This window comes from Macaca mulatta, chromosome 10 (assembly GCF_049350105.2).
Source record: "Macaca mulatta isolate MMU2019108-1 chromosome 10, T2T-MMU8v2.0, whole genome shotgun sequence".
NCBI lineage: Eukaryota > Metazoa > Chordata > Mammalia > Primates > Cercopithecidae > Macaca > Macaca mulatta.
Window position 1 is genome coordinate 70,580,069 of NC_133415.1, and position 20,464 is coordinate 70,600,532.

Genomic DNA, 20,464 nt, shown 5'->3' on the forward strand with positions numbered 1-20,464 from the left:
GAGATCTTGAAGACAACACTCTCTTGAACATCTTGGCCACCAGTTGCTGTCTTTTATAGCAATTACCTCATCCATTCTTCTCTTTTGCCACAAGATCCCTCAGGTCTGTTTCTTACTCTGCTGTTCCCATTTCAGCGAGTTCACCTGTCCTGCACCATCAGTTCCTTGCCATTCCTGTCTGATGTTTCCATTTTAGTCCGTTTGATTTTTCTTTTCATGTTGTTTCTCCTCCTCCATAGATCTCAGTGGTCTCTACGTTATGGTCACTTGGACTTCCAGACTTTGTTCCCGTCCCTTCTCTTCTTGGCTCCTTTCATTACTTATTAGTTCCTTGATTTGACAAAAAACAATTCCATGTCTAAACCCAGTTGGCTCTTTTCCCAGTGCTGCCTGTTAGGGACATCATCTTTCCACATGTCCTGGCTACGCAGCCTTCAGCCTTTCTCTAGATCCAGATCATGTAGTGGATACTAAGTGTCTGCCATATTCTGAGCACTCTTCTTTGTGACCTTTATCAAGGTTCACATTGTCCAAATAGTCAAGAGCTGTGACTGATTGATTACGTAGTGTTTGCTCAGCACCATGATTTTGGACCAAGTTCAACCCATCATCCGAGGGCAGATTTTCCTTTTCTCCATCCTGAGGCCTTTCCCTAATAAAGTGAGTATGCCCTTCTCAGATTCCAATAAATGAGAAGCTATTGGGCTTAACAAGTATTTGTTGATCACCTACTATGTGTCAGACATTGTTCTGGGTGATCAGTGGCGAACAGATAGTCTAGTTGCCTGTAGATTCTAGTGAGACATGTACATATTTATAGTATGTGTGGAATATGTATATATATGAATTTGTATATATACAAATTTAAAATATATTACTATGTGCTGTTTTCTAGCTTTATGTAAGTAAATTGTGTCTGGCCAAAAGAGTTGTAAGTTTTTCAGGAACTTTTTTTTTTTTTAATGTTTGTGTATCACACTGCCTGGGAGAGCATTGAGTACAGAGCAGGTATTTAGTATGTTCAGCGAGTTCACTAAGAATGGAATAGAGGCATACCTCATTTTATTATGCTTAGCAGATACTGCATTTTTCAAAACAAATTGAAAATTTATGACAACTCTGCATTGAACAAATCTATTGATGCCATTTTTCCAACAGTGTATGCTCACTTTGTATTTCTATGTCACATTTTGGTAATTCTTACAACATCTCAAGCTTTTTTATTGTTACTGTGTCTGTGATGATAGTCTTGTCATCAGTGATCTTTGATGTTACTATGGTAATTGTTTTGGGGTGCCACAAACTGTGGTCATAAAATGCTGTAAATCTGTGTGTGATAAATGTGTGTGTTCTGATTGCTCCACTAACCAGTTATTCCCCTGTTTCTCTTGCTGTCCTTGGCCTCCTTATTCACTGAGACACAATAATATTGAAATTAGGCCAATTAATGACTCTGCATGTTCAGGTGAATTGAAGAATTGCAAATCTCTCACTTTAAGTCAAAAGCTAGAAATGATTAAGGTTAGTGAGGAAGGCATGTCAAAAGCTGAGATGGGTCAAAAGGTAAGCCTCCTACCCCAGTTAGCCAAGTTGTGAATACAAAGGAAAAGTTCTTGAAGGAAATTAAAAAGTGCTACTCTAGTGAGCACACAGATGATAAGGAAGTGAAACAGCTTGGTATAGGGATAGAACATCTGACATAACACTCAATGTTAAGGCATAACACTCCTTTAACCAAGATCCCAATCCAGAGCAAGATCCTAACTCTCTTTAATTCTGTTAAGGCTGAGAGAGGTGAGGAAGCTGCAGAAGAAAAGTTAGAATCTAGCAGAGATTCATTCATGAGGTGTAAGGAAAGAAACTGCCTCCATAATATGAAAGTGCAAGGTGAAGCAACAAGTCCTGATGGAGAAGCTGCAACAGGTTATCCAGAAGTTCTAGCTAAGATCACTGAAGAAGGTGACTGCACCAAACAACAGATTTTCAAGGCAGACAAAATCACCCTCTATTCGAAGATGATGCCATCTAGGACTTTCATAGCTGGCCAGGAGAAGTCAGTGCTTTGGCTTCTGAGAACATGCTGACTCTCTTGTTAGAGACTAATGCAGCTGGTGATTTTCAGTTGAAGCCGGTGCTTATTTATCATTCAAAAAATCCTAGGGCCCTTAAGAATTATACTAAATCTACTCTTCCTGTGCCTTATAAATGGGACAACAAAGTCTAGATGACAGCACATCTATTTACACCACAGTTTATTGAATATTTTAATCCCACTGTTGAGATCTACTGCTAAGGAAAAAATACTCCTTTCAAAATAGTATTGCTCTATGACGATGCACCTGGTCATGCAAGGGCTCTGATGGAGATGTACAAGGAGATTAATGTTTTCATGGCTGCTAACATAACATCCATACTGAAGCTCTTATTATTCAAGGAATACAATTTATAAGGCTATAGCTGCCATAGATAGTGATTCTTCTGATGAACCTGGGTTAAGTAAATTAAAAACCTTTTGAAAACCTTCTCCATCAGGACTTGTTGCTTTTGAAATCTGGGTCAAGTAAATTAAAAACCTTCTAGATGCCATTGGGAACATTTGTGATTCACGGGAAGAGGTCAAAATAACATTCACAAGAGTTTGGAAGAAGTATATTCTAATCTTTATGGATGACTTTGAGGAGTTTAAAACTTCATTGGAGGAAGTCACTGTAGATGTGGTAGAAATATCAAGAAACTAGAATTAAAATGGTGCCTGAAGATGTGACTGAATTGCTGCAGTTTTAAGATAAAACTTTAACAGATGAGGAGTTGCTTCTGTGGATGAGCAAAGAAAGTGATTTCTTGAGATGGAATCTTCTCCTGGTGAAGAAGTTGTGAACATTGTTGAAATAAGGAAAAGAATTAGGATATTGTGTAACTTATTTGATAAAGCAACTTCAAGGTTTGAGAGGATTGACTTTAATTTTGAAAGGTCTACTGTGAGTAAAATGCTATTAAACAGCATTGCATGCTACAAAGAAATCTTTCATGAAAGGAAGAGTCAACTGATGCTGCAAACTTCATTGCCGTCTTATTTAATTGTTACAGCCACCTCAGTCTTCATGAGCCATCACTCTGATCCATCAGCAGCCTTCAACATCGAGGCAAGACCGCCTACCAGCAAAAGGATATGACTCATCTGAGTCTCATAATCATTAGTATTTTTTGCAATAAAGTATTTTTTAAATTATTTACTTTTTAAAGATATAGCACTGTTATACACTTAGTAGATTACAGTATAGTAGTGTAAACATAACTTGCATATGCACTGAGAAACCAAAAAACTTGTATGACTCACTTTATTATGGTATGCCATTTATTGTGTTATTTGCTCTGTTGCGGTTGTTTGGAAATGAACCCTCAGTATCTTCAAGGTATGCCTTTATATAGAGAAGTACATTCAAGTGAGATGCAAAAACCTATATATCATTGCACTGATACATTGTACAATTGAATTACAGCTTTCTATGTAAATGTCCTCCTGCATTAATGGGTGACTCCCTATTATAGGGTTCAGGATACAGTGATTCACTATATAGGGATATATGACAGTTTCATTTAAAGTTCACAATGTAAACATTGCAGTATTTGTAGACCTAGAGTTGTAAGTTCAAGTATAACAATATGCATTTATAATTATATAACTGTATAACCTCAGTGCAATCATCAAAGTGAAAAATATTGAAGTATCCAGAAACTTAATAGGAATTGGAATATCAGTAATCACCATTTTATCAAGCTTCCCACACAGCAGCTGTGCAAAGCCATTGTTGTTGCAATAAAATAGATTTATTTATTTACTTACTTAAAGACAAAGTTCATGAGAGCACACAAAGCTACATTAAATTGATTTTACATCGGAATTAAAACCATGCTAGAAGGCTTCAATGTTATGTGCTTCTGCACAGTAAGTGGGATCTGACCATACAAAGTAAAAGTGAATAGAGTTGCTCTCATGGTAAAACTGGGTATGTAAGGAAATAACTCAGAGAAGGAAACACAATGAGCAACGACAACTAAATGTATAATGTTCTTTAAAGTCTGATGTCCTTTGAAGGTCTTCAGGCGGTGACTGGTGGAGACAGTCCCATGTACCCCAGGTTGCTCACCTGCATTATTTGACCATATCAACTTTGTTTACCAAGTCCACATAAAAGATACCAGCATAGTCCTCCTGAAGCAAACGGCATTGCTCAGGAGCACTGGTGCCTTTGGGCAATACTGTAGATACCATAAGATTGTTAGCACACATAGAATCTAGAATTTAATGAGCGAACACTCTGTTCACCCAGAAAAAAAAAAAAAAAGTTTTAATGCTATACATGTTTTAAACACTGAATCAGTGAATTCTTCCATATACATATGATTCATTGACCTAAAAATGTACCAATCCTGGGTGTTTTTACCTCACTCAAAGACAACTTGCCATCTAACCCCTCTTAGAACTAAGGGTTTTTTTGTTGGTTTGTTTTGCGTTCTTTTTGTCCTGTTTTTTTTTGGGAGTAGGCTGAGGGTTGCTGAGAATTATTTTCTTGGAGTATTATGGATGGTGATTATAGCCTGTGACAAACAAAATAGATTAGCAAAGCAAGAACTGGCCATGAAATGTTGCGTTTCCTACTGTGTACATCTCAGAAGACATTCTACAAAGATACTTATTTGATCAAAGGCATAAGAGATCCTTTTAAATTATGTACAAGTCTACTTGCGCATTTTATTTTAGAGTACCATGCCACATTTCTTTGTGTGAGAATACACATGATCCCAGAATTTTGGAGTGACAAGGCTATAATTGACTCTGTCTTTAGGCTTTCCTGGGAAAAAATTATCAGGACATTCTGACCCTAAAGGAAAATCACAGTTAATTAAATTATGACCATATGAAAATTCTAATTAAAGCGAAGGCAAGAGTATTTGTCAAGCCAATGTTTAAGATAATGTGGAGAAATGATATGAAAGCAGCAAAGAATATTGTGAAAATAAAGCCACTTGAAATCAATATAGGAATAATTTCATCAATGGAACAGGTTAATCTAGGTATACCTGCAATTATGGGAATTTACTGTGTGATTAAAAATGTATTTCAAATCAATGGATAAGAGAGACCTTTTTCAAGAAATTTATGTTGGGCAATTGGCCGACCATTTAGGAATATAAGACAACAACAAGATCTTCACTGCAGTCTTTATACCAAAATTAAGTCCAGAAGAACTGAAGTTCTAAAATTAAAAATTGTAATTGTGAAAGCACTAATAGAAAATAATTATGAAAAATTATTTTCATAATTTTTTTACTAGAGAAGACCTTTCTTCTAAAACTGCCAACACAGAAGCCTTAGAAGAAAGAGACTACATATTTTGATTACATAAGCATTAAAAACTTCTGTATTACAAAAAAGGTCGTAGATAAAATTAACAAATAATGTGACCAACTGGGGAAAAATATCTGCAGCACATAATAGCCAAGGACTTACTGCCTTAATAAGTAAAGAGTATAGCAAATTAGTAAGAAAAAAATACAAATACCCAATAAAGATATGGATGAAGGAAATTTTCAGTTTGGAATTATGTTGATATGACAAATCCAGACAGAAGGGCTTAACAAAATGAGGGCTTTTATTTTCTCGCATAAAATGTCTGAAAGCAATCCAGCCATTCAGCCTGGCACACAGGCTTCATAGTGCATTTGGGGCTTAGCCTCTCTCTGTTTGGCTATCTTTAGTAGGTGGCTTTATTCTTCATGAGAACAAGATAGCTGCTCCACTTTCAGACATAAAGTCTGAAGCAGATAGCAGCAGCCAATAAAATTTGTGCTAGTCGAGTCTGCCCTTTAATAAGCTCTGCTAGAACACTTTGCCACTTAGCTAACCAGCCACAAAAGAGTTTGGGAAGCTAGGCACTTTTCTACCCCAAACAAAATTGGAGATTGCCTTACTGTAAGGAAGAAAGGGAGAATGGATAATATGTAGGCAACCAGTTGTGTATGCCACAGATGTGAAAGCAACTCACAGATAAAGAAACACAAATGGCTTGTAAACATATAGGTAATTAATTTATTCACAAATAAATGCAAATCAACACAATAGTGTGATACTACTGTTTTTCATGTATCAGATTAGTAATAATCAAAAAGTTTGCTAATACCTAGTTTTTGTAAGGCTGGCATTTCCCCATCGGGAAAATAGGTACTCTCAAACACTGTTTCTTGTGGGTGTAAATATTTTTAGAGGAAAGTTTAGGAATCTGTAGCAAATAAATGAGTATGCTGATTGATTCATCAACTCTATGTTTAGAAATATATCCTATAGATATATTCATACACGTGTGAAAGGTAAATATGTCCAGATGTTCACTGTGGCATCACTTGCAATGGCATAAAACCAAAATTGGTAACAATCTAAATGTCCCTCAATAGAATACTAAATAAAGAAGTGATGGCATCTGTGTCCAAGAGCATATTCATTGTTGAAAAGTCTAAGCTAAATTTGTGTGTGCTGAGATGGAGGATCTCTGAGCATATTGTTGAATTTAAAAAGTCAGATTGAGAAAAGTGTATAAAACATGGTCCTATTGAATGAAAAATTTTTTAAATGCCCAGATTACATGTGGATAATTTCAGAAAGGATATACAAATAACTCCCTTTTTTCTGATTAAAACTTTTTATTTGTGACTTTATTGATAAGAAGAATTGTTTTTTTAGGGCTAAGTGGCAGTGAATATAGTGCATTGAAAATTGCCTTGGTGTGGCTTTTGTCTACAAGGAACTCTTGATGGTACTTACATCTATAGATAGGCCTTGGAGTGAGACAGATGCTTTCATTTTATATTATTTTGTGGGTTTTTTGTTATCATTTTGTTGTTATTTAAAACCTACAGTGGTGGTTTCATAGTACATTTCTTAGAAGAACAGTAATTTATTGAAAATGTACTTTTTGTCATGGGATAGTCAAGATAGTTAACAACCATTAAGGATACCAACTGTTAACAATCAGCTGAATACCATCCAGCCCTCCTTTTCTTGATGTAAACTGAGGAGCATACCTGGTCATTGGGCCTAGTATCTGTATTATATAAATTGTCTATGGAGATGTATTTCTTTACTACGCTGGAAGCATTTTTGTCTCAAGCGTCCGATACCTATGTTGTTTGTTCTCTTACATGCTGGAGTTTTTCTCGAAATTTTACTTTTATCAGAGAGGCCATCCTTGACCATCCTGATTAAACAACTGTCTCCCTCCATACCTGTCAAACAACTGTGTCTCTCTTATCCTGCTTGATTTTCCCTTCTAGCATTGATTGTTTATTGATTGTCATATCATAGATGACTGGAGACCACCGATTTTGCCTTATTCGGTATTACACAGTGGTTGGCACAGAACTGATTCTTAAATATTGTGAAGTGAATTTTTATAAAATTTGAAATATTTGTTGAATGAATGTTGTACTTCTCAAATTCATGGCTTCTACTCTTAGTATTAATGTGCAAATATGCATCTATAGCACCCCACCTACTCCCACAAAGGACAGTTTGCCTTCTGCCACTATCTGGCTTTATTTTGCCCTCTTCTATTGTGTGATGCTCGTGGAGATGGAGGTCTAGCAGCTGGAAACGAGGGGAAGGAAGGTGTTCACTACATTCTCCTGCATCTAGGGGTTGGCAGGGTAGTAGATTCTGAAGGCAAAGAACTTCTTCTTACCTAAAAGTTAATCATGGAGAATGCTGGAACTAGGGCTAAAAGCCTAGGCCATTTGGCTTCCCCTCCACCGAGTCTTCAGTTTTGTGTTGGACATTCCCACTTGCTCCCTTGGTCAGCAGTTCTCCTGTCTCAACCCATCATTGTTGCTGGACGGTGGGTTTGTGGGATCCCAGGCCCCTCCACTTGCAGATGGAATGCTGGGATGGAACATTCAGAAAAACAAGATGCCTTCTGATTCTTCTTAGACTGCTTTATGAATTTCAAAATATGTTGTTTTTTCTCCTCAACTGAATTATGTCCTTGAGGACAGAGACCCTGTGTTAAACTTTTTAAAAACAGCAAAAAAACTCGTCTCATTTCTAGTACAGTATTATGTACATATACGATTGATTAAATCAAGAAGCCGAGGATTTAAATGAATTCTCAGTCTAGTTTGGTTTCTTACTCCTAATTTTTGTGGCAGAGTCAGTAAATTTATCCAAAGATTGACTATCTCTCCCATATGTATATGGTTTTATAGTTTTGATTATAGTTTAGAAGTTTGGAATTTTTTGTTCTGAAATAAGTTGACTCTTCCTATCTTTTAAATTTTGTTAGATAAGGGATTTCAGAATGGTTATTGTCCAAACTTAACTCAGTTTTCAATTCAACTCTCCTCTCCTCTCCTCTTTAAAAGTTAAGCTGGAGACCTTGAAATTCTGCTTATCACCAGAAAACGGCACACAGTGATGGTATCTGTAAGCTGAGCTGGAGGTGGATTCTAATGCCCAGCTCCCGCTTCTTCCTTGTGTTTCTGTAGGCTCATTTACCTCCATGCGCCTGAGGTTCTTTCTTTGTTTCTTTTGGCTTCTCTTCGTGAATGTAGTGAACATCATTCCACTGGGATTTTTGTAGGAGCAGCAAATGGTAGAATGCAGTTAACTTAATATATATCTTATAATAGGATGATGGAGACAATCTTGTAGACTTAAGTGCATCTTAAGAGAAAAAGTCCTTGATCTTCCAGGAAGTATAAACTGTTATCCTACTTCAATATTTAGATAGTATATTTATAATCTCTTGTTCTGGAGTTGGGGTATGTGTTTTCAGTAGGGAATATTCATCATTCCCCAGTTCTTTATTTTCTTGCTCACCTGACCTCCAAACTGTCTCTGTGTGTCAATATATTTATTTTTATCAATAGGTATGTAATTCCTCCAAGAGAGAATGGCATTCAAGTGATTTGGCACATAGGAATTAAAAAGAGAAAAGCAATGCACAGAAATGCATTGAAAGGACAGAAATTCTTTATTAAATGTAATGGGAAGGTGGAACACTAGCAGCTACCTTCTAGCTACAGAATGACTCTCTTGATAAATTCCCACGTGTTGAAGAGGAAGCTTTGTGTCAGGTTTTGCAAAAGGAACTCTGATATTTTGGCCTGTCTGGTATCAGGTAATGCTGGTTGCGTTTGTGGGTAGAGATGAATCTCTAATACTGAAAATACTCCTAACACTATACATGCACATCAGAGACTATTAATCCAGTGTGTAATTTTTCAGATGAAGGAAGAAAAGCATGGTTCAGAGAGATAAGGTGTCTTGTTCAAGAATACAGCACCAAATCTGGAACTCTGATTTCCTGGTTCCCTGGCTCTATGTTCTGTCTGTTTGTGTGTTGTGGACATCTGTGGATTTGTTTGCCTAATCCTAACTCCACTCCACTGGCCTTGTGGTTCTAGTTGATCATACCAGGGTTAACCCCTTTGGTTTTTTTCCTTTTAGATTTTATGAGCTGGCAAATTCCCCTTGCTGCTTTAGATTTTTCTATTTAGGAATCTGTTACTAGCAACCAAAATAATATGCATTCAAATTCTTGTTAACTTCTGTGTTTTAATATTCATCGTGGTCCTCCTCTCAAATTTCTTCAGTGTTTTCATCCTTAAAGATTATAGCACAAATACAATAAGTGGGTCTGTAATTTGTATATAGTCTGAATTTACAACCTAAGTGAATGTCCAGATTACATACATTTAATCACAGTGAGTGTGTCTCACCATCTGTAATTACAGTTTCATTCCATAGCAGTTACAGACTTAGGTATTTAGGGGATCTAGTTGAGATTATTATAGCGAATAAAGTTTGATCTTCTTTCTTACTTCTTTACTAATCCACTTGTTTTTTTACAGCTGCTTGCATATATGTTAATGGAATTTAGGATTGTCTTAGTTTATTAGTTTTTGTCCCCGTTTCCCTCTGTGGGTGTAGAAAGTGTTTAGGCAGTGCCCCACATGTCACTCCATGTTAATTTTTCTTTCTTTCTTTCTTTTTCTTTACTAGTAAGAGGAATAAATAATGTTTCCTTTTATATAGACACTTTAACATTTTTAACTAGGGAAATTGATACCCTGTTACCACCACCATCTAGTCAGTTGAGCACTGGTTCCAGCTGTTGTAGAAGATTAACTAGGCTGGTATAGTAATACATCTTGTTCCACATGATAGTTTTTGAAAACCAGCAAAATGCTCAATGGTCCTTACCATCAATGTTACTGCTACCAAATGTTTAAATAGCATCTTAGAAACTATAAAAAGTTCATAGATAAAAATTCAGTCCTCACAACAGCCTTCAAGAAAACTTGAAAAAGCTGAAGAGTGCAATTTAAAAAGTTATATCTTAATAACACATAGTTGCTATCACCAGACTAAAACAAGGTTTTCTGTGTTAGTGTTTTTCTGGCACCATGGTGATAATATAAAAATCTTAGTATTTTCCACAAAAAATATGGAATTTTGAAATGTGCTCTAACCGTACTTTCATTAAATAATTGGACGAGCTCATACCAAATGCAACGCTGATATAAGCTTGCATAGTAGCCTGGGCCCCTGCTCGCTTTCAGAGTACTTGCGTAAAAGTGCCATTCTCTTCTTTTTTTTTTTTCCTTAGACGGAGTCTTGCTCTGTCGCCTCGCCCAGGCTGGAGTGCAGTGGCACAATCTCGGCTCACTGCAACCTCCACCTCCCAGGTTCAAGCAGTTCTCTGCCTCAGCCTCCTGAGTAACTGGGATTACAGGTGCCCGCCACCATGCCCGGCTAATTTTTGTATTTTTACAAATAGAGACAGGGTTTCACCATCTTGGCCAGGATGGTTTTGAACTCCTGACCTCGTGATCCACCCGCCTTGGCCTCTGAAAGTGCTGGGATCATTTTCTTCTTTCTTGCCATTCTCTTTGCCACACTACAGTGATGTAGGCAGGAGTGTGTGTGTGTGTGTGTGTGTGTGTGTGTGTGTGGGAATTATTTTGATAATAACTAGGGGGCTTCAAAGGTGAATGAGATACCTTTACCCCAGAAAGTTCGGATCTGTATAAAAGGCACTGGAGCTGAAGAACACTCAGTTTATCAGGGGAAAGGGATCCAGGAAGGACAGTTCACAACCAGGGGGAAATCTTAGGGGAGTAGAGTATGGGAAGTACAAATGATGTGTAAAATAAACAGGGTGATAAGATTTGGAAGGATAAGAAAGGCTACGCCAGACTAAGGAATTTGGGCATCATTCTACAGGCAGTTGGGAGCTATTACAGGTTTTTCAGTTGTTTAATGATATGGCCTGGGATGCATATCTCTTTTTACAGTAAACTTTGAAGTCTCTGTTTCCCATGCCTCCAATGTTCCTTCCACGAACAACTCTATTAGTTCTACTTGCAGAGTATATCACAGACCCAGCTTCTGTAGATAGCCTTCACTGTCAGAAGGCTCACCCAGGCCACTGTCACCTATCAACTGGGCTGCCACAGCAGCTTAGTTGGTTGTTGCTTTTATGCTTGCCTTGCCATTACATTCTGCACAGCTAAGTAACTTTTACAAGTCCAAATAAATGTTATCACAGTCTGTGACCTGGCCCTGGCCTCTCTTAAACTCATATTCTATCCTTTCTTCCCCCTCCCTCCCTCACCTCAGAGTCTCTGCATTTGCTGGTCGATTTGCCTGGGATGGTCTTTCCTCAGATTATCACATGGTTAGCTCCTGACCAAAAGAGGCCTTCTTGCTCTTTGATGTAGACAAGGCTCAGCCCCAGTGACACTCTCCATCATTTACCGGGTTCATTTTCTTTATAACACTTACTGCTATTGGGTGGATTTCCATATTGGTTTGTGAGTTTAATACTTGTCCCCCAAGCTGCTCAACTAGATGTATACAGGGGCTTTGTTGACTTCTGTATCCCCAGTGCCTAGAAGAGTCCTGGCACTCAGTACATTTTTATTAAATTAATTAATTTAGAGATTTGAATGACTAGAGCAGAAGGCCAGATTAGAGCTGGTTGCAGGGTTTCTTGGACAATGAGAATACATTGAGGGTCTTGTCAGTGGGAATGAAGGGAGGGGGCAGGCCAAAATGAGGTCATAGGGAGAACTAACAGATTTGACATGGTGTGAAGTGTTGACTTGTTGGAGAGGGAAGAGGTAAAGGATTTTGAGCTTAGATGAGCTATTGGAGGCCAGGAGAAGTTTCTGGATTTGGTGGTAAAAGGAACAGTTGTAGAGGTGCCATGTTTGAGTACTGTTGGGATGGAGGTTTCCAGCACACAGTTGCATTTTGAGGTTATTCAGAGATTTTTTTTGTTACGTGAGAGGCATTGCTACAAATGAAGCAAGGATCATGGCTCAGAAGATGCTGGGGGAAGCCATATTTCCTGCTCAACTATAGCTTGGCTGTAGCAAGTCATTGAACCTCTCTGAAGCTCAGGTTCTTCATCTGTAAATGATAATAAAAAATTGCATGGCAGGGTGGTTCTGAAAATTAAACTTCTCTCCCTCTTTTTTTTTTTTTTTTTTTTGCTTATCAGTATGAGAGTTTATATTTGTTTACTCTAGCGATTCACATCCTAGCTACATAGTATACTGTGATTCCATTTCATTTCTTGTACCAGTCTTATTATTTTTTTGGTACTAGTCACTCTTTCATCTCCAAACTTTCCTCAAAATCTGAAATGTTTTCTCTCAGTAATTTCAAACCAACATGTATTCAGTCAGTTTATTTTTCCCTCCCCTTAGAATTACCTTTCCTGGCCTCCTCTGACTTCATGCTCCAATTCAGTTTGCTCTCTCAGCTTGCTGCATAGCTCTGTCATCTGGAATCCCATTATCTTCTCTTGTTTTGGATCCTCTGTATCCAGATCTTATTTTCTTCCTCATTATTTACCTCACTTCTTCATTCTGTCAAGGAATATTCATCCTGTAGCTTTCTGAGAAAGAATGCATGGGAGGTAATCTCTTTGAGACTTTGTAGAGCTTTATTCCGCTTTCATACTTTATTGACCTTTTGGCTGAATATAGAATTCTAGGTTGGAAATAATTTTTCCTCAGCATTTTGAAGAGTGCCTCATAATCTTTTAGCTTCAGGTATTGCTGTTGTTGAGAAATCTGATGCCATTGTAATACCCTTGCTTTCCATGTGATCTTTTCTTCCCATTTGAAAGTTTTTAGACCCTTCTTTCCTTCCTTAGTATCTTAATATTTCATAGGGATAAATCTTCATGGGGTGCCTTTTTCATGAGTTGTACTGGGAGGTTGATGGACCTTTTCAGTTTGAACACTCATCTAAAATTCTTGGAAATGTTTTTGAATTATTTCTTAGAAATTTTACTCCTTTTATTTTTTCTAGTCTCTCTAAAACTCCTGTTATTCACATATTCGATAGTTCTGGCCTAGTCTTGTGATTTTCTTATATTTTTCACTCATTTTTTATCTGTCTTTTTAATGTTTTTTGTTGTTGTTGTTTTGTTTTACTTTTCTTCTGCTCAGTACACTTCCCCAAATTTTCCCTGTGTAACTATTTTGTTTTTTTGGTCTCTGTCTTTCCTAAAACAGAGACCTAACTAAAACAACTAATAATCCTAGATTGTCTGTACTAGTTACATATCAATGGTTTGGTATTAACTATTTAATAGTTAAATGCCAAGCTGAACTAAAATCCTTTTGTGTATGAGTCATACTTGTCATCTTGAAGCCCTCACCCTAAGGCAAGGACACGTTTTCTTGCGGGCATCTCTCAAGTAGGTCTTTAGTCTTGAGTTGGCTGGGTTGCTGGAAAGGGACTATCTATCTAGTCTCTTCTTGGAGTATATCAGTTTGATTTCTTGCATCCTGGGAGCTGGCTATTTCACTGTTTAGCATAAAGACATACCTCAGCTCCCTGTTTTCAGTGTGTAGCCTCTTTCCTGCCCTGGGCTAACCCTGATGCTCCCAAGTCTCAACTCTCTCTGGTTCACCTTCTCTAGAGAGTAAATATCCTGGCTTCTTCAGGGTTAGGGAGGAGTCACTTCCTTTTTGGAAAGGAACTGCAGTTCTGATCTCCTGTTCTAGATCAGGAGTTGGCAAAGTTTTTCTGTGAAAGAGCTAGAGAATAAAGATTATGGGCTTTGCAGCCTGTATCACGGTCTGTGTGGCATGTTGGTCCTCCTTCTCTTCCTCCTCCTCCTTTTTTTTTTCTCTTTTAAACAACCCTTTAAAAACTAAAAACAAAACAAAATGATGGCATTCTTAGCAGGACAACCTCTGATCTAGAGGATTCTTTTGGACACTGTCAACTTACCATCTTTTATCATCTCTACCCCATACCCCTGCCTTCAGAGGAACTTGAAGCCTCCAATTTCTGAACCTTTTTGCATTTTATGGCAAAACTGGTTTGGTTTCCTGTGGGTATCCTCCACTCCAATTTTCCCCTGCCTCATGAAAACTTAGGTTTCAGCTTTCGTGGGTTTGCTAGGTGAGCAACCACTTATCTGTCTTCTTACCATTTTCCAAAAGGTTGGTTTTTTCCTTGTCTGCCTCTTTCTCTGCCCTTATTGGGCTATGGCTTTTTTCTTCCTTTCCCATCAGGTCAGTAGGATTTGGGGAGGGAGGGAGAAAAATACGTGTATTTAATATAGTAAGTTTAACCAGAAGCTCCCACCAAATCCAATTTGGTTGGGTTTGATTTTTTACTACTCTCTTTGATAGTTCTTGGGTTAATTTTGCATTTGTTCTCCATGTGCTCACTTGCTATGCCAGATGTTTGAAGAAGATGTCCTTGGGGAAGAAAAATGAGGGGTTTTAAAATATAATGTTCTTGAAATGCTCACAGTGGTTCAGTGTGTGAGATCCCAAAGAGGCCCAACTCTTTCTAACCACCAGACTCTCATCATAGAAATGCAGTTTCACCCTTATTTGTGCGAACCATCAGAAGCATTTAAAAATGTTTATAATAAAGTTTGTGGCTTATTGTTTCAAATTGCATTTAAGGTAGTAAACTGAAGCTTTTGGTGGTGTGTCCCTGACACAGGGAGAGCCTGTGGTAAGTGATCCCTAAGAGCTGATCAAAGAGAGTTGTTGAGCATTTTTTCCTGTATTTGTGTTTTGGTCCTTTAATCTGGTAGCGTTTCCAATTCCATTCTGAATACAGTAATGCACATTCCCTCCCCCACTTACATCTTCCTGACAGCATGTGGCATTTTCTTTGCCAAATGGCCCCTGTTCAGACATAAACCTGCCTTTGCCATCAAGTGTATAATGAGGTATGAACAATGGTGGTTGTCAGAAAATGGGCATCTTTCAAGATCTTATTCATGCCACATTTTTGTTCTAATAATCAAGTGAAAATTGAAAATTAAAAAAGTAAAATTCACTGAAAAATGACTACTAGTCCTTTCTGCCTAGGTTCACCTTTCCTCGCCAGTGAAGATGGCGTGCTAGGCGGAGTGATTGTTCTCCGTTCGTGCAGATGTTCTGCCGAGCCTGACTCCTCCCAAAATAAGCAGACACTTCTAGGTAAGTGAGACATGTGCATTGTGTGCGTCTTTCTCTTTTATTTTATTTTTTCAAGAAAAAATGAAAATATGTATACCCTTAAGTCAATAATTTTAAACTGCGGGAGGGTCGGCATGCTTTATTGCTGTCTGAACCTCCCTGTTCTGCTGATCGTTTTCCATAGGTAAGCATGTAAAAGATGAATGTTCATTTTTAAGTACACACTTAGAGAATATATTTCAAATAAGCTTAGAACCAAGGACCTTTACTAAAGTCCAGTATTAACAACATTGGACCACATATTCGTGCCCTATCTTATTCCGCAAAGCACTTGAGGTGACCCCATAACAAGGCACACAGTAATAGAGAGAGAAGCTTCTTCCTGTTCCCATTCCCCAAAAGGAATGAGAAGCGAGTGAAGAGCTACTGGCCTAGAGGTCAGTCCTGGCTCTGTGGCTCGTTAGCCATGACACCTTCGTGCTTCAGTCTTGCTGTTCCATGCCATTTCCTCATCTGTAAAACAAGGACGTCTGCCCTGCCCTCCTCATAAAGCTGTGCTGAGAGAGGGTCAAATGAGTGTTTTTGCAGATTTGCAGATGTCCATCCAGATGTGTGGTTTTGTTTCCAGCCAAGCACCAGTGGGATGAAACCCAGCCCACCCTCTGTTTGTGAAGGCACAGAGTTGTGGGGCGGCCGCTGACCACAGGGTTGCCTTTTTCTAATCCATCTCTCCAGAGGGGACACATTAAGAAAATCTGCATAAAGGTGACACATACACTAGCAGGGGCACCATATGTTATTTTTTTTAAGTTAACTTTTTAACTGAAGCATACGTACATTTTTAGAAAAGTGTACAAATCATAACTGCAACTGCTTGATGAATTATCACAAAGTGAACCCACCCCCCTGTAACCAGCACCCAGATTAAAAAAAAAAATAGAACTTTACCACAACCCCAGAAGCCCCCTTTTGACCCCTTCTGATCTCTACCCCCTCCAAAGTTAAACAGTATGCTGACTTGTAACACCATGGTTAGTTTTGCCTGGTTTTATTTATTATGTCAATAGAATCAGGAGTATGTATCACTTGTGTCTAGTCTTCAGTCAGTATTTAAGCTTGTTAGATTCATCCATGTTACATGCAGTAGGAGTTTGTACATTTTCATTGCAATAGCTCAGTGTACTAGTCCATTCTTGTGTTTTTTGTTGCTTTTGTTTTTTTTAATACAAGCACTATAGGTCATCCACGGGAGTTGTGGTAGTTTAACCCTTCCTGTAAATTTCCTTACAGAAAGCGTGAGTGGTGCCTGATGTATATTGTGTGATTGTTGTCAATTGCTATAGTACATGTCCCTTCGTAGTTTATGAAGTAGAAGACTGAGTGTTTTTTATGGGTATAAAAATACTTTTTCTATAGAAGCCCAAAACATTTTCATAAAATCTCTTTGTTCATTCCTCAGAGAAAAAGTACACTTTATATAAAAGGCCTTTTTCTCCACCTGGACGCTAACCACCAGCTGTATTTTTTTTTTTTTGCCATAGTCTTTCCTTCTACCCTCTGTACGTAGTACCTAGGTTACTCCAAGGAGATGTGCTTTTTAACAGTCATGTTTTGTTAAAACAAGACAAATACTAGTTTTATTCTTTGGTATCTTAATCATTGTTGAATCCTTTGAATGTTCTTCCAGTTGGATAGTTAAACCCAACCTGGTTCGTTTTAAACATATGCGGAGGATGGACATGGGGTTTCCATAAAACCTTTACAGGGACATGGATGAAGTTGGAAACCATCATTCTCAGCAAACTTAACACAGGAACAGAAAACCAAACACCCATAACTGGGAGTTGAACAGTGAGAACACGTGGACACAGGGAGGGGAACATCACACACTGGAGCCTGTCGGGGGCTAGGAGGCTAGGGGAGGGATAGCATTAGGAGAAATACTTAATGTAGATGACAGATGGATGGGTGCAGCAAGCCCTCCATGGCACGTGTATACCTATGTAACAAACCTGCACATTCTGCACATGTATCCCGGAACTTAAAGTATAATAAAACAAACAAACAAAAAACCTCAGAAGAATAACCCTTAGTGTTTGGGCAGCGGTGGGTTGCGGGGGGCAATAAAATTGTTTCATCGATATTTCCTAAAAAGAGTATCACAGTACTCTGCTGAGCCTGGACTCTTACCTATTTGTGTTAACCCTGAAAACTGTAATGTCTTTTTGTTTGGCTTTTCATTTTTGGTGGTACAAAAATGCATATTTAAGGATAAGCCATAGTATTTTAGCTCACGTTATATAGTTTTTATTACCAATGTAGTGATTTATAAACTCTTTATTTCAAGAGGAAGCATTAAGTGTGAAGTGCCAATTTATGAAATAAGTGAAACCTTGCCGTTTGTTAACTGGAGGCGTTGATGCTTGTGAAGCTTATCTACTAAAACCTGGCGAACATAGGCTAATGTCAACTTACAGATGCTACCAATTGTGTGAACTTTCTGTAACAGGTATGAATGTTAAGTATGTGGTAAGAAAATAAATTCAAAAGGTATAGAAGTAGGAAACAAAGTAAATTCAAACAGTATAGAAGGACAGGAATCAAAGATGTGAAAGTCACCTTTTATACTCCATTTCCAGAGCCACCAGTCAGTCTTTGGTTCTGGTTATTCTCATGGGAAACACCCTCACTCTATAGAATGTGCTCACACATCTATTTCTTGATTAGTCAGTAACTTGTGACCCCTTGCTGTGAAAAAATTAAAAACCCAGCCCCCACCACATCCCACTTCTCTTCCTTCCTGATTTTTGTTGGAATTCTACTCTAACTGGAAATAATATTTTAAAAATTATTGCACTTCAACACACTCTTTCTTGATCCATTAACTTTATATAATGTCTATCAAACATTCCTCACCACTTCAACTATGTAAGTTGAGGAACGTTCGTGCACTGTTTTCTGTTAGTCTGTTTTCATGCACTGTTAGTCTGTTTTCTGTTATTCTGCTTATGACAGAATACCTAAAACTAACAAAATGCCTGAGTGATTTGTAAAGAAAATTAATTTATTTCTTACAGTCATGGAGGCTGAGAAGTCCAAGGTCAGGGGGCTGCATGTGATGAGGGCCTTCTTGCTGGCGGGGACTCTCTGTCGAGTCCATAGCGGCACAGGACATCACATGGTGAGGCGGCTGAGTGTGCTAGCTCAGGTCTCTCTTCCTCTTCCTATAAAGCCACCAGTTCCAGTCCCATGATAACCCATTAATCTGTGAAGGTATTAATCCATTCATGAGGGCACAGTCCTCATGACCTAATCACCTTTTCAGGGTCCCACATCTTAATACTGCCGTATTGGGGAATAGGTTTCAACATGGATTTTGGAGGAAACAAACATTCAGACCCTATAGCACTTGCTTTTCTCCTTTTCTCTTCCTCCTTCACTCTCCTACCTCACCTCAATCTCTGTCAACAATACCATTGTTGTTATGATTATTAACATGTGCCTTCTTATATCTATGCTTATCTCTGTAGTTTGATCAGGGGTTGACTCTAAATAGTGTCAGTGACCAGCATTGACAGCATCAGGATTATAGTATAAATAGTGCTCACTGCATACCTTAGAAGCAGAAGATCGGACATGTAGAGATCAGGGTTTGTCATAAACCTCTGCCTGTAAAAGGACTGTTTCAGTCATTGAGATCAAGTGGATTCTCCTTTCTATCAATTGCTCCAAATTAGCTATAAATTAATTTGCTTCATGTTTGGACCATGACTTCCATTTATTGCTTTTTCACTGTCATAAGAGTATAACTATAAACTCCTGGCTCCTGGATGCTCAGTAATTTCTAGTAACAAGAAAGCTCAGAAGTCTTTTTTTCTACACATCCAAATAAAACAAAATAATTTCCAAAATTAAAAAAAAAAAAACTGCTGTATATTGTTAATCACTTTTTTGGTCCCAAGAATAATATAATCACACAATCTCCTACTGTAGCCTTTTATGTGTCCACTTTCTTTTCTCAAAATCATAAATATTTTTCTCATTACATCACACAAGCAGTTTCAGTCAAACCTCATTGCTGCTTGATGGAGTTTCCTGGAAGCCGTTAGGTAGACTCTCCTCTTGACAAATACATTAGTTATCAGAGCTCCAGTGGGCTGCTTCCAAGGTGATATGACTCAAGTAATGGACACCTGTGAGGTTTGCCCTTTGTCTACTGATTCATGAATAGAATTGGAGAATCTCAGATATGAAGGAACTTTCAAAGTCCACTTGTGTGACCTTGTTACAGGTGCTTTGTCCATAGTTTGTTGAATACTCCTCCCTTCAAGAGGTGGAGCTCAATTCCCCTGCCCTTGACTCTGAGCCAAACACTGCAGACTCGCTTCCAACCAGTAAATTTATGGCAGAAGTGACAGTGTCCGATTTCTGAGACTAGGTCAGAAAGGCATTGTGGCTTCCTCCTTGGGCTCTCTGTTGAATCACCCCCTCTCAGTGAGACCAACTGCCATGTCATGAGAACACTCAAGCAGCTGTGTTTTAGAGAAGACCACTTTGCAAAAAACTGCGACCTCCTCCCAACAGCTGCTTCTGAGGAACCAGGGCTTCCTGCCAACAGCCTCAGAGATCTGAGTGAGCCTTCAGATGACGGCAGTCCATGGCAGCATCTTGACTGAAATCTCATTGGAGACCCTTTGAAAGAACCACCCAATGAAGCCACTGCAGAATTTCTGACCCACAGAAACGTGAGATAATAAGTGTTTGCTGTCTTAAACCACCACATTTTGAGAGAATTTATTATGTAGCAGTAGATAACTAATAAGCCTTTTAAGCCCTTCCGCCTAATGAGCTGCGATGACAAATCAAGGTGCTCTGTTGCCATCTTTAGGCAGCTTTTGGATTTTCGTTTTCATCAGTAGATCCTGATTCTCTTTGTGTACCCTCTTGGACAAATATGATGCGT

The 20,464-nt window shown here is 38.4% G+C and overlaps 1 protein-coding gene across 12 annotated transcripts in view; it reads left to right on the forward strand.

Moving 5' to 3' along the window:
• The window catches only part of TASP1 (taspase 1), a 400,343-nt gene that overhangs the window by 196,666 nt on the left and 183,213 nt on the right, over positions 1-20,464 (forward strand). For all 12 annotated transcript variants that reach the window (XR_001447603.3, XM_077951190.1, XM_077951189.1 and 9 more), the window contains one exon: positions 15,412-15,522. Coding sequence is in view for 11 of the 12 variants with exons in the window: in XM_077951190.1 (XP_077807316.1) it covers positions 15,412-15,522 (111 nt within the window). In the remaining variant the exon portion in view is untranslated. The remainder of the gene's footprint in view (positions 1-15,411; positions 15,523-20,464) is intronic.